The following is a 27972-nucleotide window of genomic DNA, read 5'->3' as shown; positions in this document are numbered from 1 at the left end:
TTTCTGCCTCTAATTTCATCTCAATCTTGAAGGCATTTCGATTCCTGTAATTAAAAATGTGTCTTGTTGCATTTTGGGATGGGTGCTAAAAAAGTATCCCACACATCAGTTCCAGCTCACTCGTTTGCTTTCCTATGGCAGACTATCAGTAGCTGCTCATAAAGGGAAACTGAATTAGAGCAGTTTCTCATTCTAACTGACTTTGGAAAGACTTTGTGGTTTTGGATGCACATCGATACAGTGCATTTCTGCAGGCACACTGTAAAATAAGATTGTTGGTATGGTTCTGAAATACTGCATATAAAATCTCAATTGCTGTCTTTGCAGCAATATTTCTCATCCCACTACGAATACACAATGCTTCAATCTACAGAGGAAACTTCAGCGCACACCCAGACATAAAGACTTGTTTCTTTTCAGGTACTTTGCCATCTATTTTAGAACAAGAGGGGAATAAGCCCATTGTTCCATATTACTGAAAGAGTATTATACCAAAAGAGTTTTTAAAAAGATTCATGCTTCATGCATAAAAATACTCAAGCTGTAATGCAGATTTCTGTGCATGCGTACATTATAGCTAAACCCCATTTAGCCACAAGGGTTCTCCATGGCAAGACAAACATACAAAAGATTCCAGGAGAAATTCTTTTCTTAACCCTGAAAAACCACCAATGTCAGCATTGTAAAGTCACTGTGTCATGTGGCAGCAAATGGACTTCATGAGTCAACTGCAGAGATCTTCATTCAGCTCCTCCTAGAGCACACGGGTGCTGGTAGGACCTACAGGTCAATGATCTAACCTCAGTTTGGACGCTCAGCCTCAAAGAGGGAGAATAACTTCCTATCTTCCCAAAGAGTAGATGGGGACGAACAACTCCATCATTTTTTTGTAAAAGGAAAGCCTAACCCTTCCTTTAGTTATTAGCCTAAAGTGTTCATTGAAATGACTTTAGTATTTTCATTTTGACAATGTTAAAACACATCCTTCTTCATTAGAAAATTACAGGATACCTCTTTATGCTTGGGCTAATTTCTACTGATGCAAGAAATGTGCCAAGCCATCAGGACAACAGGTATCAGCTCTACATCTAATAGAAAGAGGTGCGACAGGAAAGAAAACTTCCAACTCAAAGGTAAAGGGAACAAGACTTCACAATAAAATTTCCTCTCTCATTTATGCCAAGCATTTCAAAGCTGCTGCATAGCTTTGTTAATAAAAATTTCAGAGAGACTTCATGCAACATCCCTTCAGGAAAAGATTCTTAGAAAGTAATTTTTAGGTCTTTTATTTTATTGCTAAATAAACTTAGCTAGAACATGGAAGCAATGAGTTTTGCCTTTTAAATGTCATTTTGCTAAGTTAATTAGGGATTTTTTTTCATGGCAGTTACAATGCTATTTCATGAACACAGGTGAATTTCAAAATGAGGTGTTAGAAGAACAAAGCACCTTCTCACAAAGCACTACCAGTTTAATATTTTAGGTCAAAATGCAAAGTTTTATTCTTTGGTAATCAAAAGCTGAATGCCTAAATGGGGTTTTCATAGCGTGAACTTGTTAGGGACACAGGCCGGAGCTGGGCTGCACAGAAGCATGGTTCATACACACACACAACAGCAATACGACGCGCATTACCTGTCTGCTCTGTGTCCGTGGCTGTATGGAAAAAATTGGACAATGGTAATGAGGGGCAGAGAAGTAAAAGATACACATGTGATTTGAGGGGAAAAATAACAACAAACCTTCATACTTTGTGTTACTGGTATTCCACTAAGAGCCCTTTTACTGAATATAGACAAAATTAACCACGTGTTTTCTTGCTCATACAAGAGAATTTCTGAACACACTGACTTCGTGGGTCTGAAACAGCTGCTGAAATGGCACCTAGTAGAGATTTTTGACTAAGCACTTGTCAAACTAAGGACAATCTTGCAGTCTATTGTAGTGAATTTGGTTTTACAATAGACTTATTCGAAGGTGCTCCCTACTCCAACCCAAGAACCCACTCATCACAAGGTGATAAGCTAAGGAGTAAAATCACAAACCGTGTCCAATTAGAATAATAAATGAAGAAATTGTATCAAATGTAAAAAGCAGAAAAACAGCAAGAAATAATTTCTGTGACGACCATGGGAAGAAATCAGGTACAAACTCTCTCGAGAACCAAACAATGCTGAACAAAAGGGTACAGCGACATATCCATTTGTCTGAGGTAACAGTGCAAAACATTTTGAATTACTCAACTCTGTACTTCCCACAGGTGTTATTGTGATACTCTGCTTGATAATATAATACATACATGTGGTGCTGTTGGCATAGCTATTCAGGTTGTAATACAAGTAGAAAATAGAAACAAACTTCTAAAACAAGCTGAGCTTAAGTGTTCTTTTCAGTGACTGAGAAAGTATGCAGAGCAGCATGCACACTGCAAAATGAACCACAGCATATAAGAGGACAGAACTTTTGTTTCTCTGCCATATTAAGATCAAAATCTACTTCAAGCAGTATTTAAGGACACCAGGTCTTCTAGCAAGCCACTTCACTGGAAAAAAAACACTCCAGAATTTACCCAGTGTCCAGATAAAGGGTTCACCTCCAGCTTCTCTTAAATCCAGCTTGTTTCCAAATCCCAAACCTTCACTCTTCTTTGACATTTTGACACCTATCCTTTCCCTATCTAGTCTTCAAGCTGATCTCTCTTTGACAGTAAGTTTGCTGCCTCTCAGAATGATCACACCTTTCCTGTTCTCAGGTCATCTTAACACAGATAAGAAGCTGGAGTTCAGCAAATTAAAAATATCTTCCTCACACATGAATTGAGCAATCCAGCTTCCCTGCCTAAATTCTGCCTGGGATCTCCTTTGTCACTTTTTTGTTGCTGTTTTGTTCTTTCTCAACCAAATTTAACTTTCTGCATTGTGATCCATTTCTGCCTTCCTGATGAGATACGAAATTCAATACTCCATTTGTCTGCTTCTCCCAGATGTCTTTATTCTTTCTGTCCTACTCCTTGCACTAAATTGATCACTAATAGTATCAGATTTCTTTCCAACAGTTTGATCTACAGTGTAACAAGCATTTGTCTAGCACTCACTACAGGACAGATGATAGCTTTGCATTCAAGTCTTTCAACGCTGCTCTTCTTTTAGCAGTTCTTGTAGACTTGCGATTTCAATTATCAGCTGTCTTCCCTGTCAGAGCAATAACGTATTCCTGACACCAATGCCCAAGACAGAAGAGAGAACTAAAAAGTTGCTACCCCTCAGAAGGCAGTGAATGAATGCAGAGTGCATGCCTGACTTCGGTATGTCTGTGTCTTTGTGCAGACATGGCAGAACAGAAGGGCAGACATACAAAGCACCTCCGTTACTCAGAGTGAAGAGGATCTAGGATTACCACTGAGACAGAGCTATTCTATTCACAACTTAGGCATTGTGACTAAATGGCTTGTTATCGCACACGGTCTACATGTCATCTTCCTGGGAGAACACTGCCTCCTCCCCAGGCTGTATTTACAGCTTTATCAACTTTTGATCATTTCTATGTCTCAAAAGCACCTAATGCATTCTCAGTGTTGCCAGGGCCTAAATAAAAAGGGGATAAAATAGATTTGCAAACATCAGGGAAAGCAAAACATGACATAAAAAACTTGTGAACTGTAGGCAACTTCTAAACTCGAGCACAAACTCTATTTGTTTGCCAATCCAGGTGAATGCGTCCCGACTTACCTTCGGGCAGGAACAAAGGAAAAGTGAGCAGGTGCATTTGGAGAGAAGTTTCTAGGGCTGTCCAAAGGGCTGCCACCTGTTTGAGAGAGCAAACAAATTCAGTCACATTTGTAACAGAGAGCTTCTCACTGTGCAGAAACACCTTCAATCCCAATGCAAATGACTGACAATACACTTTGTGTTCTTGATCATTTGAGCATTAGTTTGCCAAAGAATTTGGTCAAAATGTTACTTCCTTTTAATTTAAGATGCACATTTTCGTACTTATTCTTAAAGAGGTAGCACATTTTATAAACATAACACAGTCACTCAGTTTTATGTAACAATCCATATACAATCCTATACAAAACTAACATTTCTCAATGAAAAACCTGGGTTAGAATTGACATTGATGACACCTTCGGGAATAATAAGTAGGAAGAAAGTATCTTCATACTTACTGTGTTTATCACTGCTCAAGGTAAAATTTACTGAGGGGAAAAAAAACGCCACAGCAACTGCATGTAATAGAAGGATTACAGACACACAGAAGGTGCTCAAGTGAGAAAGTATTAACATTCATCCTAACCACCACCTCATCAAAAAAATACAATGAAAATGAAAGAGCCAGAGACTTCATATGCTGAAGAAAAAATACATTAGATTTTCAATTGGCACAAGAGTCTTTTTTCCCTGCTTTGTCATACGATGTTTAAGCATACAGTTGGTAAGCGGTGCTCTGCAAAGTCTTCAAAGAAAAAAGCAGCCACTTATGGAAGACCTGAAAGCCAGAATCATTTACAGACTAACTGCAGAAACCTTTGAAATTTAGAAGATGAATTAGTAGCTTCACGTCAGCGAGTGTACTCTTTCTGCCAGGCATATTCTTAAGTGGTTTGCTCTTTCAGATCCTTAATACAAGTACAAAAGAGAAACTAGCCATAGTAAGCATATGTCAGCAGCAATTTCTCTGAGTAAACTAACATTAAAATGTGAGCAGGAAAACATACAGATACTGGACAAGCAATGCTCTGCAAGCTACCTGGTCATCAGAAAGGTCTTCAGATGTAGATCTCATATTAAAAAGTCATGTTAAAGGTGAGCATCAGCAATAGGCTAATCCCAAAATGTTACCCATGTACCTTTAGTGTTATGTTGAGCAGAAAGTGAAGACAAGCACTGTGCGCACTGGAAGGTTTGCAGTCACTTCCACCTAACACATACATGCAGGTAGGAAAGGGGAAAGGAGAAGGAACTGACACTTCCAGGCCGTGATGATGTCCCAGAGCCGGGCAGCTCCATCTGGCCTACATGTGCACGGGGACAAGAGCAGCTGGCCGGGATTACAGCAGCCTCAGGCTGACCTGGTGTGTGCCAAGGGGTGATGGGAGAGCTGGGGAGGGAAGCATGATCCAGCACAGTCTGCTTCACTGAGAATGAACTGAATTAAAAACAAAGGGTGTGGGCAACAAGCTTGTTTTCCTGTGGGTCGGTTTTGGTTAGTGTTTTAATGTGGTGTTATAACATATTAGTTAAGAACTAATGACAGCTTGGTGTAATTGTAATATGACACAATGCATGCTTTCACCCCAAACTGACTGCCACCAAACCCATTCCCAGTGTATCCTGGGCAGCAAGGGGATAAACGCCACCAGAAATCAATAAGATGACAAATACTGGCACTTCATTTATTAAGCTTGCACTCACTTGGCTTCTTATGGGCAAAGTGAAAAACCAGAGCCATTTTGCTGCTGGGCTAAGACTAGTTTTCACAGTCTAGATGGCACTGCAAGCTTACAAGAACAGTGAGAAAAGCTACAATAGCAACAAAATGACCAACTCAGTGTGCATAAGAGCATGTTCCAGCAGCAGCACGAGGCTGGGGCTGGGGTTGCCATGTATTTGCCAGCAGAACAAAAAGCTGAAAGAGCAGCTAAGATCAGGAGATGCGGCAGAATGAAGCCTGCAGGAAGCAATGCAGACATCCCAGCAAAGCAAAGGAGTCTGCCTGTCCTGGTAGAAGCCTGGGTGTTCGCGTACCCACCGCAGATTTGCTGCTTTTGCTGGCATCGAGATGATCTTTCTGAACAAAAAAACCCACTGCTGTTATAAACAGGCAGTGAACTGTCATCGTCTGTTTAATATCTTCATCAATCTTTTGTAAACTCTCCACATTATGATCAAAATAGGATTTCAGAGTAACTGAGCAAATTGGGTAATGACAGTTTTTAACTTTTGAAATTAACTATGTGGGTGTTCGAAGTCTTCTGAGCCCGCACAATCTGGTACGGAGATACTATTAATTTTTAAGTAACAACTTTTTCAGATTTCTATAGCATATTTCCTTCCAGACACTGGAATTTTAATTAGATCCCCTGTGAGTTGCTTCAAGTTTTAAAATGAAAAGCAATTAGTTTTTCTACTCAATTCAAGTCTGGGTGAAGCTTTTAAAACAACATCAGGGAGAAGGGGAATTACTACTCTCCCTAAAATTTCCCAGTACTGTTGCATCTGCTCTAGTTGAAGGAATTTTAATAAGAAAAGCCCTACTGCAATGGTCTCATTCACCGAGGCTGATCGAAACTCTATTTATTCTGTTAGCAAAGGTAAATTCCCCTGTTGCTCAGGGGTTACAGTTGGCTCCTTTTGAACCTGAAATGACTGTCTCAGGGGAGGCTGTTACGCAGAATGATTACCCATTAGGTAAATCAACGCAGTTACATCAATGTTAATAATTCAGGCATGAACTTTTACATTTCCTGGACATGTGGAGAAGGAGGTAGCTAAAGCACCTGTACATCTGCTGCCCTGAAACTAGGAAAACAGACCTTACAAGGAAAAGATGGGCAAAAGTCTCAGCTGTCACCTGCAAACATGATGACATCGGATAGGTTAATAAGTCCAAAAGCTTAAACTCGAACCTTTTTGTAATGCTTGCTCCTGAGATTCTGAGAAATACATAATTGATAAATACATTGATAAATACAAAGGTCTTACTGTTGTGGCCATCTACATACAATATACTAATGCTATTTGCTGAATATTAACAGTAGCAGCACAGATCCTACTGCATGTTGCAGAACTTCCTGCATTCTAGTACATACCGATGATAGGATGACTCCGAACACTTCAGCATGAGAATGCACCACCCAGCTCAAAGTGAATGTCCTGGTTTCTGTCTGGCATGCAAGCATCACACACACATAGTGCAAATGAACCGCAGCTCTGATGACCAGGACAGGATCCAGAGCAGCACACAACAAACACTGCTCCCTCTGCACAAGTCTTCTTGATTGGCCACTGCATAGATCCACAGCTTATGCCCTTGGATCCAAGGATCAAGAAACAGCAGCATCATGAACTTTTGTATAGCACTGATACACAAAAAAGAAGTAAACAGGAGGCTTAAAAATAATCTTTTCTTTCTTTGCTTCTTTCTTTTTTTTTAAGCCAGAAGGAGGAACTGAACTTACAGTGAAAGAGCAGAATGATTGAATTCAGTACTACCACGCTGCCTGTGAGCAGCTCCCGCCATACATCATTACAGAAGGGAATAGGGACAAGTGCATCCACTGTAACCCGGCAGCATGGGAAGCAGTTTACAGCAACACCAACTTCCCTCATCGACCTCCAAGAATCTCTGACTTTCCTACTATAAAGATGATGATGCTCCTCTGAATGATCTTAAGCTTTTCATTGTAAGATATAGTCTAAGGGTAATGTATTAATCTGCCTTACAATGTGTACACTGTAATAGGTGTATGTTAGATTAGAATAAAAATAAGTCAAAGAAATACAAACATAGGGAAAGTGTGTGGACACCTTCCTTCCTCTGATCTGAAAGAAATACAAGGAAGATTTTCAAGCCTGTCTTCCCAAAACTGCACTTCAGCCCAGATATGGGGGAGTAAATAAGAACAGTGACTTTCCCATGACATTAACAAGCTGTAGCTGCTCAATAACTCCTGCAGTTAATGCCATAAAGAACTCCATTTTCTGAGCAGAAACTTTTTAGAAAGCCTTCCTGACTTCCCTGCATGCTTGTCACTCCTTTCATTTGTGGAAGTGGTGCAGAATGGACATGAAGAGGAGCGTGTTCACAACACAAGAGGGATGGGAGAGGCTCCAGCTTTTCTTCGTGACTTATCAGTGTATGTGTCTGAACAAACAGATTCATCGATTCTGTTCAAATACTAAACAAATATCACAGCCTGTTCTCAAATTCACACCTCATATATGATATTTCTTAAGAAAATATTTGTGAATCTACTCTAAATTTCATCTACTACTGTCTCTTGAATAAATTACTTGACTCAGGTAAAACTCCTACGCACAGAACTGGCAGGGAACTGAGACTACCAGCAATTTATCTCCCTTTTCTCTGCTTGCAACTCTTGGACGTCACAAAGGATGTCCTTTTTAATTAATAGTTTCCAATCCCATGTGCAACATTAGAACAAGAAATAGAAGCATTTGACAATTTCTGCTAAAGGAAGATGACACACCACTGATTAGCTACTCTACTTTTCCAGAGAGTCACATTTCTAATAAAAGATTAGGCGGTAAAGCCCGAGACAACATCAAAAACACTAAGACTAATTTTTTCATTTGAAAGATGGGAGAAAAGGAAATCAAGAGAAAATACAGGTGTGAACACCTCTGCCTTTGTCTTTTAAGCAATGATCAGATCGACATCTCATTGCAATCTGAAAAGCAAAGATGCTTCTTTCATATTCTGAGGACTGTTTTTCTCCATCATTTTTCTTAAATGCTTTCATAGCTGACACAGAATTTGTTAAATTCAACACACATGTATATTCTTAGAATGAAGTAAGGCGCACAACATTATTAAGCAGAGAATCCCTACCAAGAGGAATACCACATTTTACAAAGCTATCACTATCATAATCACCCATAAGACAGACAAGAGGGTTTGGAGTGAAGTGGAATTCCCCTAGCAAATACAAGCTTTTGGTGTGGTAACAAATGTAACAAACACGTTACATTTGAAAATACTTCATCTGAGTTACCTGAGATTCTGATACAAAAAGAAAACAGCCTCCCTCCACACTTCACTCTGACGACTAACAAGTGGCTGCCCATTTGCCTGGAAACAAGCATTTCACTGTTGCTGAAGTGATAAAACTGGCAGCAACGCATAAGGCAATTTTCAAATATCTCATGTTGCTTGAAGTAGCAGATCGAGACCGCAGATGGCACACTGATGTGGAACATCAACGTGTTTGGCAACACCCATGGCAGGGCTTTGGAACAACATGATCTTTGAGGTCCCCTCCAACCTAAGCCATTCTACAATTCTATGTTCAAACTCAATGCAATGAGCAGCGACATTTTTCCCAATGATTCCCGCATGGCAGCCCTCAGAGTTACCTGCATGTCCATGGAGGGGGGAATGCGGCCGTGGGAGAGTCGGGGATGTGCTGGACGTTACAATCAAACTTTTCCTGTTGCTCGTCCGACAGCTGGAAGAAAGAGATATAAACGATGAGGCAAAACCAGAGAAATCAGAGCAACTGAAGGCTGGTCCTGCAGAACAGCCTTTAGCTAAGGAGAAATAATCTCTCAGATTCAGGTCGACGTTTCTTCTCTCACTCGATTTTGGTATTGACTGCTGGGAAGCAAACATACAGGACCAAAAAGTCAGCAATAGGTGTTTTAATGTGTTAGAAGCAGCACAAACCCTGCAATGCCTATTAAAAACCATGCAAGGTAAACTTCCAACAGCCCTCTGCCCAATTTAGCTCTAAAGGTGATGGAAGTAATCATAATGGGCAAGAGAAACATCCTCATTTCACACAGTCCTGAACAAAACCTACTGGATATTTAACCCCTTTGCTGTGCCATATAGGAATATACACAGTGCATGCACAACACAGACTAAGGCTGCCCAGCAGAGCTGCACGGTGGCTCCTGGGCTGACATCTGCCCCCATCCCGCCTGGAGCAGCCCCGATAAATGTGCTCAGTCTGCCAACAACTGCAACTTAATGCAGAACTGCTTTGCTGCCACAGGATACAGTGTATCTGACTGTTATTATTTGCAAGACCTTTTATTGTTATTCTATAGGAAACTGGAGAACACGAAGCAGAAAAAAGCACAAGGGAACTGCCAACCATAATAAACAGTAATAAAGTTGAAGCGCCATTAACTGCTATTCAGGCTCTTTAGTGTACTTAAAGCATTCCTCAAAATTGTCCAACTGATTCCATACAATCTTCATTTACATTCATGTATTATTCAACAGCACTCCATCCAAAAACTGATTGCCATTGTGTACATCATACAGACAAACGAACTACCTGATGTTAAGAGGCTTAAAATCTCAGTTTATGGATTTTTTTTAATGTGTTCAGTCAGTCTATTCCAGTAACTGTTGAAAAAAAAACCCAGAATACTGAATTCCAACATTAGTAGCAGATAATCACTATGTTTACATCACGATGAAAATCTCCCACAACACCGAAGTGCTGAGTATTCTAATGTAACATAGATGACTATGTGAGATATAAAAAAAGAACCTTGAGCATTTTAATGTAAATTACCATGCAAAAATTGCAGATCTTGCACAGTATAAAACACTAAAACCACGAGAAAAGAGAGCTCCATCCTCTGTGGCTGGATCCTTTCACTAAGAGGAGTTACTAAAACACTTGTGATCACAGCCCCGAGCGTTCTCTGGAAAGTTGGTATATTTAAATCACAGCATAATGGGGAATAAGAGCTGCCTCAAGCTCAGAGCTATTTAACTGCTGGCTGCATCTGCCAGACTGGACCAGGTTTTACAAACCCATTTTCTCTGCCATCATTGCAAAGAGGAGGACTCAGAGAGGGTTAAGTGGCTGGAGAGTAGAGCACAGCTGAGACCCATTAAAACAGGTCAGGTTTGCACCAATGCACCCAGGGGAGGAATGGCTTTTGAGCCGCCCAAGTTAGGAATAGAGTATTCTTTTTATACCCCCCAAATCTGGTAGCTTTCCATTTCGCTGGATCTCTCACCAGGGAAGGAGGAACATCACTGGGCCCCATTCAGCCACTTACGTGATCCACGTGTGCTGGCAATAAGGGAAAGCTCAGACATAAAGACTGAGAACAGAACTTTCAATTTCTTGAATTCATGTTATATGACTGGAAAAAGACACATGCAGACACAAATGCACTCTGGACTGGTTGAGGAGAGCTCTCTGGATAGATACATTGATAGATATAACTTCTAAGAGAACTTGGAATCAATGAGAAATTACAGAAAAGCAGCAATAAAGTCCTCATAGTCACAACAATGAAGAAAATAGAAAGGGAGAAGTGGAGCTGCAGGTGCCCCTGTTTGTTGCAGGGGAGTTGGACCAGATGGCTTTCAAGGGTCCCTTCCAACTCAAACCATCCTCTCATGGTATGAAGAGATAACGTGCAGCCTCCAATTGGGCAGCAAAGCTCAGGAACTCACCACAACAGCATTTAAGCACCTTGTAATGAAGAATAGCTGAATATTAAAGAAGTAAAGCTAGCTTTAACCAGGAACCTGTGCCAAAGAAATTTGAGCGAGTCAATTTAAGTGCTGGCACAGTTCACATGAAGACAAAATGCTTTCCTGGAAGATGCACTCCAGCCAGACAGACGGGGCTCAGCACTGGGCTACACGGCCAATAATGAGCAGATCGTATTATTGAACTCTTACACTACATCATTGCTCATTACTGTTCATGAATTGTGCAAGCAACCCTCTAAAAATAATCCAATCTGCATAAGAAACAGGAATAGGAGAGAGTAGAAAGGGAAAAGGTTAACTATACAACTCAAAGTATACTGACAAGAAAAAAAAAAATGCAGTTCTGAATCAGTCCAGAGAGACTCTGAGCAACACTATGTGTTCGTAAGCCAAAGCTTTCCTACTTTCATTACATGCAAGGTCCCCGACCCTCCTCCTCTCACAATTTGGTGTGGATCTCATTAAGGTTTTTTCCCAGATCCCACTCCATAACTTGGAAAGAGCCAACCCCTGCTGCATGCCCTGTGGGGCCACTGCCAAACTGTAGGAACCTGCAACCCAGGGGAGCACGAGAGCTGCCTGATTTTATTCGGAACAAGCACAGCAAGATGGGGAGTTTACGTGGGGAGGGCTGAAACAATGCCTCTGCCATCACTGAGGAAATGGTGCTTCTACTATGTGTGAGCTGAGATCTCTCCCCGCAATAAAAATAACATTTGTTACGTGCAGTGGAGCGTTCCAAGATGTGTTCTTGAAACTGAACACTGCAGGACATCAGTCTGGTAACTGGACACTGGTTTTGGACTCACTGCAATGTGCTTGGCAGCCAGCAGCAACCTCGTGCGGCAATGCTAACCACGGTGTGTGGGTACCTGTGAGCTGTGTACAACCCCAGCACACCTTGTCCCCAGCCAACAAACCTCCACCAAAAGGCAATTTGCGACTCATCTCCAGTAAGATCACTGCAGAGCTGGTCATGAGGAATGAACAATAAGGAATTTTCTCAAGAAGATAACGCACGGACAGAGAAAACACTCACATGGCAGAAGATGTTGCATATGCAAATAAACAAACTGTACAGGAAAAAAAAAAAAAATATATATATATATATATATGTATGTATATATATATATATAGCTTTAATCACATTTGTTACTAATCATTAGTGTTTATCAGAAGAGCAGTGATGTGCTGGCACAGCTGCCCGGGGAGGCGGTGGGGTCACCATCCCTGGAGGTGTTCAAGGCACGTGGAGTTGTGGCACTGAGGGACGTGGTGGGGTGGGCTGGGATTAGACTGAGTGATCTGAGAGGTCTTCTCCAACCTCAGTGATTCTATGCCCACCTAACCAAATCTAACTAGATTCTCCTCTGACGTTACAGGAGCTTAGTTTCGGTTGATTTGATTTACAAAGACTTCTTTATGAGAAACAAAGATTTTGGAAATGAAAATAAGTATTTAAAATTTTTATTCACAATGGCAGAAAATTTACAAAATCCGAAATCTGCATGTCAATGAATGCAGCAGCTGCACAGCAGTGTTAACTAGATGTGGAAGTTATCGCCTTTAATTATAGTAATTCAAGGATGGAAGCAATTTTGTAAGCTTTAGCACCACCAACAACAGGAATAATTAGTTCTCTAAAATAGATAACAATAAGTAAGCATCTGGTTCAACGAATTATTTTTTTCTACGTTCAGAATGGTTTAAAATTTTTTCATCCTAGAATAACTTGAAAAAAACACATTATTATTCATGGTGGAGGTCTGGTTTGCAGATTCCTACAAAAACCACTTGTTTTCTCTTAAGGAAAAACCATTATGCTCACTGAACATACAAAGGACAAAAGTACAGGGCCATCTTTAGATACTACAGATCCTCCATCATGACAGATTCAGTAGGGGGGGTGAAACTAGATGATCATTGTGGTCATTTTCAACCCAGGCCATTCTATGATTCCACTCCTCCCTAAGTATTCTGGAATTAATGCACAAAAGTAGTTTTGTTTCACCTCAGACAAACTATTTTTTAGATAGACACTTCTAGTTCTTCATTTATAGCTGAAATTTAAGAAACAATACAATTCATGTTAAGAAACTGTGAAGAAATAGCTGAAATTGCCAGTTAGTGTGTAATTTATGTTTAATTTGCCTAATATCTGTGGTTGCTGTACACCTGCCTACACCGTGCTGTGCAGTCCAGGCCTCCTGCATTATTAACAACAGAGGAACACAGGAGCAACTGCAAAGCCAAGCAAAATGAAATGTCACAACAAATTACCATGACTGGCACAGCCATTCCCAACTAAATCAAACCACTCTATTCTGAAACATTCCTCCCTCACAAGTACATTTCAAAACTATATCCATCCTTATGTGATGAGAAAAGAAAATCTCTGATTACAGGAAGAGAGATGACAGAATAAAAACAGACAGTATTTAATGGCAGAAAACATACCCGGACCTCCTCAAGCATTACTATCTCCCACTTCAGTTGTGCTATGCATTATGCTGCCATGAAGTTACATCGCAAAGTGTGAAAGGACGATTTAACGAAAACTAAACATAACCGCATACTTTCATTTCCCGTTTCCACCAACTCTATTATTAAATGCTTCACCTAGCATGACTGCTTTTCAATGGGTGTCTCAGTTGTCACAGAAGATAGATTATCACGTACTTTTTTTGCTTGCAAAAATTTGAGCAAACAAATTCAAGAATGAAATGACAAAGTGCATTTATAGTGTTTGAAAGCTTTTTTTTTTACCCTGTAACTTCAAGGATATACAGACATGTAATAAAACAAACCCATTCTGAACATGGTCTCCAAAGATGCATCCTGAAAACAAAGTATATGAGCCAAAAATGAAAAGAAACCTTTCCCCAACAATTCTGAAGTCAGGGATTTAATAGCAACCTTCTTTACCAGGATATGAGCTGTCATCCAGTTGCTACACAGCACTCAACATGAACAGTTCTTTTTGGTTCAGAGCATTTCCTCCATTTAAGCATCAAAAGATGTTTGAAATTAGCTCTGTATCAGTTAATTGTAGTTTCAAGCTGCAGAGTGACAATACATTACATACCTAATTTCAAAACTATTCCAATAGTACATTATTCTGGAAAGAATCTCCATACCAGAGTGTCTCAGTGGCCATTTCTACATAGAACACAGATTTACACACAGTGGTATGGTTATGCTCTGCACATGTAAACACAGGCAGAGAGGTGCACTGAAACTGGAACTAGCAGTGATTTTTTACCATCTTCCGTTAGTCGCAGAATAGAGGAAAATAGAAGAGAAGGGATTAAATCAAAAGAAAGTAGAAATAGAAGATGGAGGAGAAAACGACTGAGAAGTATTCTGACTAAAAGGGGAAAAATGTAGAACCTCCCCGCAGGCCTCTTCTGCTACAGAACAGCTGGAAGAGTAGGGATGGAACAGTAGAGTTCATGCAGCCCTAGTCAAGCTGCAGAATTTAATACAGAAGCAATACACACAGCTTGATATGTTTGGCATATTCTATGTCTCCAAAACCAAAAGCAGACTTTAAGACTCTTGGAATAAACTCGGGAGTTTTCATTACTGAACTCCTTATTATTCTAACTATACATCTGCTGTAAAAGGTATTACTCTGCAGTCCTGGAAATAATAGCAAAAATTAAAAATAGGTCAGGCTATGGATTGGGAAAAACTATTCAGGGAATATCTGATAATTAGGTACAAGTGTAGAATCAAAATGCTTAAGAAGAGCTTTCCTTCATGCTTAGAAAAAAACACAACAATGTAGTTTCATGGTGAGACGGTGGTCAATACAAAGTGTTCTGCACCCAGCTGAGACTGTTTGCCTCCAAGAAGGTGTACAGATAGAAAATGGCGTATCATACAATACTCTTCACAGTTCTTTAAATGAAGTCTGTTTTTTAAAAGAACATTTTGCCCGAAGGTGTTTTACAGTTCCTAGTTAATGTCAGCATTCAACTGCCATTGAAGTAACGGGAATCCCAAGCATATCGGAGAGCATAGCACTTGGTTTGCTCCTTGTCCAGTCCTACAGAGAGCACACATGTGGGTCTGCAGAGAGGAACACCACTGTGCAGGTTAGAAGCCCCTCACAACTGGAAGTACGTACAGTGTTTAAATGCCAACACATTGAGTTGATCTCACATTCACTCACATTGGCCTCTCCAGCCCTTCCCTAGAACGCTCTGTTACCACCGCAGACACAAGACTTGAGAAGCCAAGGGTGAGGCTCCCCACAACATTATGATGGCCCAGCCCTACTAGACGTCACTCTGCAGCGGTTAATCACCAGACACCAAGCTGACAGACATTCTGCATTTAAAATGCACTTGTCAGAGACAAACAACAGTTGAAGTAAGCAGATGCACAGACACAGTGAGGATTCCTAAACCCAAACATGTCTACTTGAATTAAGCACAAACCCTGCACATTGCAGGCCAGGCGCATGCCCATGTGCACTGCTCCTGTCAAGCTCTCCTCAGAAGGCCTGGCCCCCGACTGCCTGCTGCCCCACTCAGAGCATCCCCTGCCTTCTGAAACCAGACTCTTGCCCCAACAGCCATTTTTTCATGTAAAATCTCATGCTACGTTCAGCCATCTCTCCATGAAGATCCCAGCAATTCATAACATCATCGACAATCTGTGTGTTGCTCAGTTTCCACTCCACAGAAGTTATGACTTGAAAAACTGGTTTGGCCTGGGCAATAGCCAGGTGGTTGTACAAGAGGGTTTCCACCAGAACAAATTGCTTCCCAGGCTCAAAACCTCAGCATTAACCCTATAGGACGCTTCAGGTTTTTAGTCTGAAGAGAAACAATTTCAAATCTACCATACACAAACAGAATTCCTGATAAACGAGAAATTACAAACAGTACAGGCGACGTTCCCCAAATCCTTGCCCTTATTCTAACAGTAGGAGGACCATCCTTCCATTAATTGAAATGAAATTTCCTCTCCAATTAGGGGTGTCAGTTGGAGGCCGTTTATTATGCTGCACTAAGTAAAAATTGGACCTAAGCATTATCAAATTTCCAGATCTTTCTCATCCTTCTCAACAGAGTGAAAACATTCCTTACTTTTCCCATTTAAGCAAGGAAATGTGTGGCGTGACAGCTGTCACTTCAAAGTTAATTATAGCACAAACATACATTTTTATACTTAGCTTTATGTTACCACAATAAGTATTCTGCTTTGCTTTCCTTCACCGGGGCAATGTATGTACAGAGGAGGCAGCATCCTCCTGACATACACAGCCTTTAGTGTCAATCAGCATAAAAAGACACTGAGTGCAGCTCCCCACCTCACGCAACCCAAAAGCACACCTAGAAAGCACCCACGATGTGCTCTGGGCACCCGACTATTCCCCAATCACTGCCTCATACCCAGCAAAACAAAATGTGGTTTCTCCTGTTTTTGTGGATATTTAAACCTTTGAAAACCAGCACATGGCCACTTGCACAACGTCACACTGCTGTTACTGCACAGCTCAGAGTATGTCCAAGAGAAGTCAAGCCCAAAGCACGAGAAACAAAAGGACTGAGAAACAAAGACATTTAAGTATGTCAAAATTACTCCTAATCTCTCCACAATTCAAATCCAACAGGCAATGTCTCACTACAGCCCTATGACAATACTGCTCCACGTGTGCTTTGTACCAAGAAATTCCCTTATTTATTCCACAGCTAAGAATTATAAATATTTATACAGAACCAGTTAGACAGGTAAATCTGATTTATGTTTCTGTCACCCCTCCCATGACAAACTCCTCAGTGTTGCTCTTGACTTCTCCTATCCTTCCGGGAATACACTGAAGAAGAAATGGCCCCATCCCCTGACCAGAGGAGCAGATGGCTCACTTTCCCAGTGCCATTAGTCGTGCCGAGAAGCCCCCAGCTGCACCAGAGAGCTCATTTCAGCATAATGCATCGTGGAGGAAGAGCTGCCCTGCACAACATCCTAATGCAGAGAGGCCATATGGGAGCAGAGCCCTGTAGGATGTTTAGTAGGGATCAGACGCCGTCGTTATAGAGATGTGTGTCACAGCACAGTGGTCGGAATGCTACTAGTGGCCCAGAATTCAGAGCACACAAACCACCATTAACGCAACGAGACTGTATGCAAAAGTTTTCCACAAGGATCATGGGGAAATTTTGGCAAATAACTCATACAGCAAAATATTCTCTGGTGCCAACAATTTCAACTCCATTTAATAAACTTATATTGCAATAACAACTTGTAAAAAGTAATAGATGTACTAAAAAGTACTGAACATTACACTTTGAAAGGGAAGCAATGAAAACAGAAACGTCTTCATCCATTTGATAATATACTTCACTCAAAGTGCAGAGGTGCCATGATGCTGAGAATGCTGTCAAGGACCAAGATGTGCAATGGCTTATCACACAGCCAGCTACTGCTAGGAGTAGTAGTGTGCAAGCATGTCCCTGGGACCAATGCCCCAGCACAAATCCCAGCACAACATGATGTCAGATGAACCAACTCATTCATTACAACGCACATCACAACAACCCAACCTGCCTGCCCATGTCCCCCATGACAGCAGTCACCGAGCAGGGCAGGCTGCCAGCAGAGCATGGCAGAAGGTAATATTCCCAGCAAACTGTCACACATACTCAAATATTTTATTTCCAGGGTTGATTGAAGACTGTGGCTTCTGTGCTGTGCAAAATAGGATTTCCACTGCCCAGCTTGATGCAGCTGGGGCATCTCACATAGCTGTTTGATCACTTTCAAATGTCTAATATTCATTTATCTGGTTAAATCAATAGAAAGTACTCTCTTTTCCATTAAGATGTGCAACAGATTTACAGGTCAATTCCTTTCTTTTTTTCTTCAAATACTAACAAATAAATGGAATTGTAAATTTCAAGTGGGAGGTTTCGAACCAAGTAATTGTGTCAGAAACCTTGTTAGTATCCCCAAAATTGTGTCAGTCCTTGACGACCAATTTCAAATTCAAAATGGCACACTGACAAGGCATTAGAACATAAACATACCTCATTCCGGCTGCGCAAAAATACCACAGACATCCATTCTGCAAGGAAGTCCATGACTGTTGAACCTGCACAAAGAAGCCAACCTTTTTGCATGCAGAACACAGTTCTGAACGGAGTGAGCTTCACAAAAATCACATTCTGCAAACAGGAGGAATAAGGTTGCTCCAGTTGCAGTGGTCTCACAGAGGCGATGCTCCTACAGAGCTGTGATCTCCCTCACCAGCATCAATCCAGCTTGGCATGGAAGCCAGGTCCTACCTGCCTCATCCTTTGCAAACAGACACAGGATAGTAATTTACCTCCCCTTCCTCTTCAGAGTCAAGCTCAAGAAATGTATATGGAAGTAATGAGCTTTACCTCTGTCACTTCTGTTCCTCCTTCAGACTCCTACTGACACCGCTCTATGAGTTTGAAAGGCAGACCAACCAGCAACTGGAAACTCAAGGAGCAATTTTTCTTCTCGGAAAAATAAAAAAGCAATAAGGCTTGTATTTGTTAATAAAATTCCTAATGCGACTCTTTGTGACCAAAATCTAAATTTCATTTTTTAAAGCAAAATCTTTCTTTGTTTCCAGTAAAACTTCTAAAAATCACCATTAGCACAGAAACAAACTGATACAATTTAAAGTGCAAAAACAGAATCAGGAAACAGAGTAACCCCTCTCCCCCTCATTCAATATGTTTCTATGTTGGAGTTACAAAATAGATTAACTTCATTTATGGCAGCCCGTGAACAAAATTCACCCCAAAATCAAGTCAATGCTTATCTTCCTAATCTTAACTCTAACAGCCAGTCAACCAATGAGAAATTGCAATGCTCATGGCAGCTGTTTACTCATAAACCCAAACATATTGTGTTGGTCAGGATTTGCACCTACCTCACTCACCAAGCCCACTCCCCTAGTAAGTTTTTGGGCTGCACGCGTTAAGCTCCACAGAACACCTGATGAGCAATAATTACGTCGCTATTTCCCAGTCTGGAAAGGACACTGCTGTACTGCATTAGAGCTGATGGCAGCTATTAGTGTACAGAATTCAATGGGATTTTTAACCAAAACCCGAAGAGCAACGCGTGACTAAGAGCGCTCATCCTATTTACTACTACAGTAACATATTAACATCTCCAAGAAAAAAAAAAGCCACACAGAACTAACAAGGATGATTTAAAATTTAAGGTGATGGATATCCCTAAGAAAATCATGTACTGTACGTCAAAACACTTGCAAGCCCTGCCCAGTGCTGCCTATATCATCATAATACTGTTTTGCTACTTTGAGTACTGAGGCAGCTTGTTCTCAGTAAGGCATCAATCCATCATTTCATAGAAACAAACCCACATCACACTCACATACTACAAGAAGCGAGGAACGATGCATTCAAATAAATATCTATAAAAAGAACAGACCATGGATCTGAACGGTATGATTTTTACAATGAATACAGCTACAAATCATTAAGAAACTACAGCTAACGTACAAGGAACATGATTTAATCTGTTCATAAAGGAAGAAAGCAAGCCTAAACAGCATTAAAACAAGTAGCTTGGAAAAAACATCGTAAGAATTACTCGCAAAATCCTTAGATTACCTTTTGGATCGTCTCAACATGCTGGTAGCAGGCAGAGAGAAATTGGACAGCACAGTCCAAAAGGAGTCAGACATGATCTTTAAAAGCTTTCATTGCTGGGAAAATACAGCACAATCAAGCCACTAGCAATAAATAAGGAACTAAATAATACCAGTGACAGAGCCAATGCAAATTCCCTGTAGACCTTGCAAGCTGTTCCATTAATGCGAGACAGGCAGGCAGGCGTGCATGCTGCTGCTCCCACCGCCTCCATCCCTGCCTGCCGCTCTCTACCTTAGGAGGCAGTGCAAAATGAGATATTTATTCCCTTCCCATCATGTACACTTTAGAACCGGAGCTGCTTGTATACACAACAAACATCATTTATATACATCTCTCCCTGTTCATCCAATTGCAATCAAAACATTTTCAAGCAAAGCCACAAGCAGGGATCTATCGGTAATGCTGAATAACACGCTGCTTCTAGGCTGTAGCTGCACAGACAGCACCACTCACTGCCGACTTTGGGGTTTTATTTTGAAATGGAGGCCCTCCTGCTTTGTAACAAGGAGAGGGGCTTTTTATGTTTTATTTTTTAATTAATCTTCCATCTTCAAATGAGCCCTACGTTTTTGCCTTTAAATGCCCCAAGTGGATTTTAAATAAATAAATAAATAAAAAGTAAGCCACCCACCCACCCATGTACACGTCAGGCAACAGCAAAGCACAACTCCCGGTGCCACCAAACAGCTCCACCAGCCGAATTTTAACAGCAAGGAGAAGGGAACCATGAGTGATGCACATAGGAGGTTTCTCATACACACCCCCGCACAGCAGCCACAGGTTCATGTTGTCCCCTTCGTGCCTGTCCAAACTCCCTGCCATGTTTTTGCTTTTTCCAGGGGCTGCACAAAACCTCACTGTAGCTGCTGTGCTTTTTGTTTTGTTTTTTTTTTCTTCATTTCAATACGCAATCTATTTTCTTTCTCTTGTGGCTTTTTTAAGCACTTCTGCCAATAGGAAAGCTAATGACGTTCTCATATTTCAGCCTTCTTGAGTGGCTTTTTATCACAGACATGAGGAAGATGACAATCAACAGCTGGCACTGCCTTCCGTGCACAACGCACTCCTTAAAAACACATGGAAACGGCTGGGAGGAAGGAATCCCAGTAGGCTCCCATTAACTTTCCACAGAATTGCATGAAAGAATTAAATGACCTTCCTAGCTCCCCATAAAAATACACGGTTTTTAACACACACATTTATCAAAAATCACACCATCAGATTCAGCAAAGCATCCCCTTCCATCTGAGCTTCAAAACACAAAATGCAACTTTACGTGCTGCGGAAAGCTGAGCTACATCCAACATGGCCACCCCTTCCAGCCTGCTTAGACACCTGCATCAAAAGGATCTCCATCACCTTCTACTTGGATTTCATTTAGAGTGCAACCAGATAAAACTTGGCCCCTATTTATTGCTGATCAGAAAGAAGAAACACAATTTATGGATCACTGAATCGTTAAGGTTCAGAGCCACATCCCCACAGGTCTCAAACACCCATGACCCCACTACTCCCTGAGCAGCCTGTGGAAGTGCATCACCACTCCAAGAAATAACATGCACCAGTCAAGTCTAGAAACCAAAGGACGGCATCACAGCGTTATACTCAGGGTTCCGTGTGACCTTCCAACTCCAACAAACCTGTTTTCTAGAAGGTTTACAAATAGCCAGATTCACACCATCAGCTGAAATGTGAATTGAAATTCCCAAGCAATCATGGAGACAAAAAGCTCTTCATTAACCAACAAAGTAAACCTGACAGCAAAAAAGAAATTCCAGACTGCGTACAGATAGCAAATAAACCGAAACAAGCTCAATCCACACAAATTCATACTTTTTGTGTCTTTTTCTCCAAAAAGTGGCTGAAAAAACCAGCAGCTGAAGACATACCACTCAACATTTGTAAAAATTCCCTACAAAAAAGGCACAAAAAGGAGAAGCCATTTTAGGAGAATATTTTCCATAGACACCAATGGTAGCATCAACCAACTGAAGTTCTGCCCACTCTCTGTGCTCAGGGGGCACCCAGAGCCGCCCAGCTGGGCAGGGCTAGTGGCAGCAGTGATGCCATCCACACCGTTCTGCAGAGCCCACAAATTGCAAAAAGCACTTTGGAAATTAAGTACCTTGGTTCGCAAAAAGCAGGGATTTCTTTAACACTTCTTGTCCCTGCTTTTCGCAACAGTAAAAAACCTCACCTTGCAAATCGGCGTCGGCAAAGCATGCATTTTGGGACAGCTCCCAAGTAGTTAACACAGAGAGGTTCAGAACAGTCTGAACAATACAGGTATGCAGTGATGAGTGCTGATGGGTGCTGATGATATGCAGTGTTCTTACTAGAATAGCAGAGCACACTCAAACTATTAAAACCTTTACAAAAACATGTCCTATCCTAAAGCATTACAGTGTCAACATCTAAAGAATGCACTCTAGCAATAAAAATAAATTAAAAGCTCAAGTATTTGCTAATGACAAATGAAGTCCCTCTAAGTAACTATATTATTGTCTCTGTATAAGCAAAACATTTTGCAGAAGTGAATGTAGAGACTTCTCACTTGTTCAAAATCACAGCCTTCTGCACATCACAAAGCACGCCAACAAAAATACCACAAACACAAACATGTTACCAGATGAGCTTTCTACTTCATTTAACTCATAAATGAGATAATATGTCTTAGTGAATTCCCAAACATGAGCTATTCCCAGCCTGAAGAAACAGCCTTCCTTATAAAACACTCCCACTTGCCATTCAGGGTGTTCATTTTCCATTCATCTCCTTCACCCAATTCATACCCAAATTATTCTCAGTAAAGACCAGAGGTTCAGCAGCTCCTGCAGTGCTGCAGTGCTTCCCTGCTGACCACATCAGTCACCTCCAGGGCCCTCTTGACATGGAATCCATTGGATATCGCATGTCAAAGACTGCCCCAATTTCTCACCTTTCCCATTACCTGAGCAGGACACAAATTAAGCCCGATATTAAATGGGATTACAATTAGGCAAATGGTCCATGTGAAACCCATTACTTCCCAGACTTGTTTCACAGCAACCACATTTCTGACTCACAGACCTTAAATTCACATGGAATAAGACCATGTCAACTGTCCTTGTAAAAGTAAGCTGAACTTACCAAGAAGACCATTGCTGTCATGTTAAAAAAGCATTGCAGAAGTCAAACCTTTTGTGACTGGACAGATTTTAAGTGGACTATTCATCCGCAAATGGTTCCCACAGCATTTCTTCACTGAATTTTTAAAGCATTTCAAATAGAATGAAACTTGAAGTATCCAAAATTTCAAGAGAAAGTGACTTGAGCCATGCAGTAAAGCAAAACCATGTAACAGAAACCAGTTCCCATACTACTTGGGAAAACCTACCTAATTACTGGATCACTCAAACAGTTACATTGTATTAAGAGTCACATCAATAAGTTGCACTCTCACAGTTGACATTTTTGAATACCTCAAATACACAAATGAGGCACTAGGGATATCTAAGAATTAAAACTGTTTTCCTAACAAAAGCTGGATTGTTTGGAGGCATCAAAAATGGAAGATATTTGATTTTATTTTAAACTGTAAATGGCATACTTAGCAAGAGAAGAAAAGCACTGCAACTAATATTAATTAACACAAATAAAAGCGATGAGGATCTGAAGAGATAATGCTGGGTATCGCTAACAGTGCTGCCAAAACTGTGCAATATGAAATAACTCCAGTCGAACGTCGAACTTTCAGTGTGAAGAAAGGAAAGGAGTTCTTCCTATATACCTCCAAAAACATTAAAATGAATTAAAACCAAAAACAGCAAACAAACAAACAAAAAAGAGCGCAGTTCCTTTAAAAAGAAAAGAAGAAAAAGAAGAAATTCATGTAAGACATGTGCTGAGCTATTTGGGGCATCATTATTATTTGAAGAGTGACCTACCAAGCGCCAAGCAGGCTGCCATCTCGAGCCATGTAAGCAGCAGTCAGACAGAGGACATGAAGTTGGGTAAGTCTTTAGGGTTCACATCTCTATTGTTACTCACTAGCTTATACAATCTCCCCTTCCTTCATCTGTTGGCAGAAATCAGCCAAGCTCCATGCACCCCAACTACAACCCAATACAGAACCAAAGACCCACACCCAGATTTCAAGCACTAGCTTCATACAGAAGGACTCCAAAGGACCTATGCTGCTCAAAATTTAACCAACCAGGTTTCCTGGGGTGAAGAATAACCAAACTGCTCTCTGGTGTGCATTTCCCATGCAGATAACAGCCTCCATTAGTTTAGATAATGATTCAAAGGATCAGAAACATTTGCTGAGCTGCAGCAGAATTAGCTATAAGGCATTGCATGCTCATATACCAGAATAAAAGCTGCCAGCTTCTCATGTAACTTTAATCTGGTGCTGCTACTGAACTAACTGGGGTTGTCATCATAGCGAATAGCCTGAAATGCTAGCTAATGCACTGCAGTGTCCCAGAACAGCAGCAGCCCTGTTAAAGCACTGTTAAAGATTGATAATAAAGACATACTGCTAAAACACAAACTTAATTGTGCCCCAAATTCTACAAATGTTTATTCAAATTCTCTCTTTGGATTCCTATTAACAAAAATACCACTTCCAAGTTTGGTAGCATTTCACAAACTGCGCCAGCAAAGTATTGGCTATTGCAATACAACGTTCATTTAATGTGATTTCCAGCTCACCAAATTGATGATTGGGCTCAAATGCCATGGAAAGGTCAATTAGTCCTTTTAAATACGTTACCAGAACTAACATTCTTTTCCTAGGCTGTTTTCTTCATGTATGATTCAAATGTCAGTTATCTTATTTAATCAAACGCACCCTCAACATGCAATTCAAATGCCATAAGAAACGAGGAGTCATTTGGAAAATAACAATACTGAGCATTGGTTTTGAAAACCTCATTTCATTTTATTTCATTTTTAGACAGAAACCTCCTCATGTTTTATCCAAAACGTTCTTGAAGACACTTGGTGACGGCTGTGTGCAAACAGAGCACCTCTCAGTGCTGCTCTGACCTCCAAACCCTCCTGCAAAGATTTTCCCTCCTCTCCGCCAGCCAAAGCTCAGTCGAAAGAAAACATAAATTGAGCCTCCTGTTGCCACTGTGGCATTTTATCATCTTAATCGTGAATAATTTATCACAATGCACTTAAAAGATGCGCTTAAAACATTTATTTCTAACTTGTAAGAGTCTGTTACTGAATTAACCGTGCAACAATATTTGCAAACAGGAATCAGAATCATTAAGGATGGAAAAGATCTCTAAGATCACCAAATCCAGCCACCAATCCATCACATCATGCCCAGACATCTTCATGTCAGCCCCTCCACTAAGCAGCTTAGTACCAACATCTTTCCTCATTCTCTGCAGACTCCTCCAGCACTGGTTCCCTGCCCAACAGGGTCTTGTACATATCCCAGTAACACACAGTCCTTGACAGATGTTGCCATAAACCATCTCAACAAGATCTCAGCAAAGCACATTTGTAAAGCAGGTGTTGCTATCGTCTATTTTATGGGGAAACTGCAGTATAGAATTGAAAGGACAAATTAAAAGAAAAAGCAGCAACAAAGGTACTTTGTGCTGTGCAGGGATGGAAGGGTGAAGAACTACCAGTGGTTGGTTACAACCAGAGACAACATGCAACCAAGGTACGTGAAAGAAGCAAATGGCAAAAAAGATGGGAAACAACACAGCTACTTAAACGGGTGAATCAGACAGATTTTATTACTCAAGACCTCAGCCATCAGCTTCCAGTACCAGACAGGGCTCCCATCATTTATACAAGAGCCCAGCGTTGAATTGGATGAGTGTTACACTCATCCTGCAGCACCATGTCAAATCACAGAATCATTAAGGTTGGAAAAGACCACTAAGATCATCCACTCCAACACATCACCCACACCCACAAACCACATCCACAAAGGACAAAGACCAACACAGCACAGCTGGCAGCCAGCCTGAAGGAGAGCTGCTCCTTTGGGCAGCACATCCTGCAGTAGCAAATCAAGCCTGAACTCCCAAGGCAGTGCTACCACCTGATTTGTCTCTGGGTTTAGTTCCACCTATCTGTCCCAACCTGCATGTTCAGCGCCAGCACTTCCACCCCGCAGCTCACATTTCCTCGCTGCTTGTTTAACACACTGAGGCTCAAAGGGTAAGGATATTGTAAAGCCCTCACATTTACCATGGCTTTTCTGAGACAAAAGGCTTATTTTGTAGGATGCTGGCTAGGAAGAGTTACTCTGGGAGCAAGGGGAATGCTAATGCATCGAACAGACTAAGAGGATGAATTTTACATTTTCAAGCATAAATTCTTAATGAAGTTAGAGCATGGGATAAGAATAGACTTTACAAAATAAGCCACGGTGCAGATGATACATGAGAAATCAAAACCATGAGAGGGAACATCATGAGTGCTGGTATTAAAAAAAAAAAGGATAGAAAGTTCACCCAGTTCTAAGGCAGAATCACATCTTAATTTGGCCATGAATTTTTAACAGAAATCGGTCCCTATTTTAGTTATTCCTTTGGAATAATACGAGTCTTCACAGCAAAAGCTTAGCTTTAATCTGAAAGTCTGTGAAAGCGGTGATAACGTATCATCAACCAGCAGGCAAACAAACTACTCGAGGTCGTGAGCCTCCGAGAAACACACAGCGTGCAAGAAGGCAGATGAACACAAGAACAAGCATGGAACGCTGATTTCTGTATAATTACAGATCGGTACATCTCTGTAAGCTGGTTTACAGTAACTCTGGGGAACCCACTAAGGTGATATATTAGTAAAGGGACACTTCTTAAAATGCACATCATATTTAGAACCCCTGATATACATTTATGGATACGGGTATGTAAAAATTACAGTAAATAGGCCCATACACGTCAGAAGCCTGGAGCCCTGAGACAGGTTTAATAACTTACAATAAATTTGTCTAGAGTTGATTCCTTGCTTGGAAATAAACGGAACTCAATGCTTTAATACCTAAAATTTCGCAATTCTACACTTTATTATGCTGTACTGCAGCACGTTACAAAATGGCATAAACAAATGATACAATTAGCAAAACATATAGCAAAAATATATAAGAGCACCACTGAGACACTCTTAAAACAAACATAGCACCCTCCTCCTCCTCCCCCAACCAACCTTTAGAGTATCTCAGATGGAAGGAAAAAAGAAAATAGAGCTAAACAAGTCTCTCCATCTCACATTTCCTTGCTTTCTCCCCAGGTTTTGGCCAGCAGAGCGAGTGCAGGCTGTGCAGACCTGGTAGACAAAAGAAAATAAACACCTTCTGGACTTTTGACACAAATGAAGGCTTCTGTGCTACCTGCAAAAATGAAACTAGAAAGAAACCCAAATAATAATAATTTCAGCTCTTCGAATATCGTTACACAACACACAAACTACTGAAGAGATAGCAGCGATCACACCCGTAAATGAGCACCACCTGCTTGTCCACAGAATGCACCTTCCGCAGAGCAAACGTGGCTTGCGAAATCATAAAGCAAAGTTCTTCCCAGCGGCGGTCACTTACAGCAGCAGTATGCACAAAGTGGACCGCGGTGTCCTACGGCGCAGCCCGCAGCTGCCCTTACTCCTCACCAGGAGGGAGAAGTTGCAGAAGCGACAGGTCCCGGTGCTGCGCTCCATGGCGGTGCCAGGAGGCTGCGTGCAGACCGATGCTGCAGGCTGGGACACGTCCCCAGGGCAGCTCCTCCATGCCAAGGGTGCAGCTGCAACCAACTCCATTTTGTCCAAACGAATCGCGAGTTCTCTGCCAGTGAAATGCTGACACCTGTGACTTACAGGAATGCTTTCACTAAACCTTTGTGTTGATTCACGTGGAAAATTGGGTGGTTTTCTAAAAGAACCCAACTATTATTTCCATAACTTCTCCTTTTTCTTTCTTTTTTTTTTCTTTTTTAATGCAAACAAACACCTCCTCCAACCCAGAGAGGTGTCACCGCTCTGATGCCCTCCTGACCATGGGTCAGTGACATCCCTGCCCCAGGGATGGGGCTCCAAAGGAAGGCGAGGGCAGGGGATGAAGGAACACGAAGCACACGGA

At 41.2% G+C, this 27972-nt stretch overlaps 1 protein-coding gene across 3 annotated transcripts in view; it reads right to left on the bottom strand.

Annotated features, from left to right (window-relative positions):
* The window catches only part of MAST2 (microtubule associated serine/threonine kinase 2), a 151928-nt gene that overhangs the window by 46335 nt on the left and 77621 nt on the right, over window positions 1-27972 (bottom strand). For all 3 annotated transcript variants that reach the window (XM_072343106.1, XM_072343107.1, XM_072343108.1), the window contains 3 exons: window positions 9099-9190; window positions 3729-3804; window positions 1636-1656 (listed from right to left, as the gene is read on the bottom strand). In XM_072343106.1, the coding sequence (XP_072199207.1) occupies window positions 1636-1656; window positions 3729-3804; window positions 9099-9190 (189 nt within the window). The remainder of the gene's footprint in view (window positions 1-1635; window positions 1657-3728; window positions 3805-9098; window positions 9191-27972) is intronic.

This window comes from Excalfactoria chinensis, chromosome 8, assembly GCF_039878825.1.
Source record: "Excalfactoria chinensis isolate bCotChi1 chromosome 8, bCotChi1.hap2, whole genome shotgun sequence".
Classification (NCBI taxonomy): Eukaryota; Metazoa; Chordata; class Aves; order Galliformes; family Phasianidae; genus Excalfactoria; species Excalfactoria chinensis.
The sequence above is the reverse complement of the archived record's forward strand: the minus strand, read 5'-3'. Positions and strand labels throughout refer to the sequence as shown.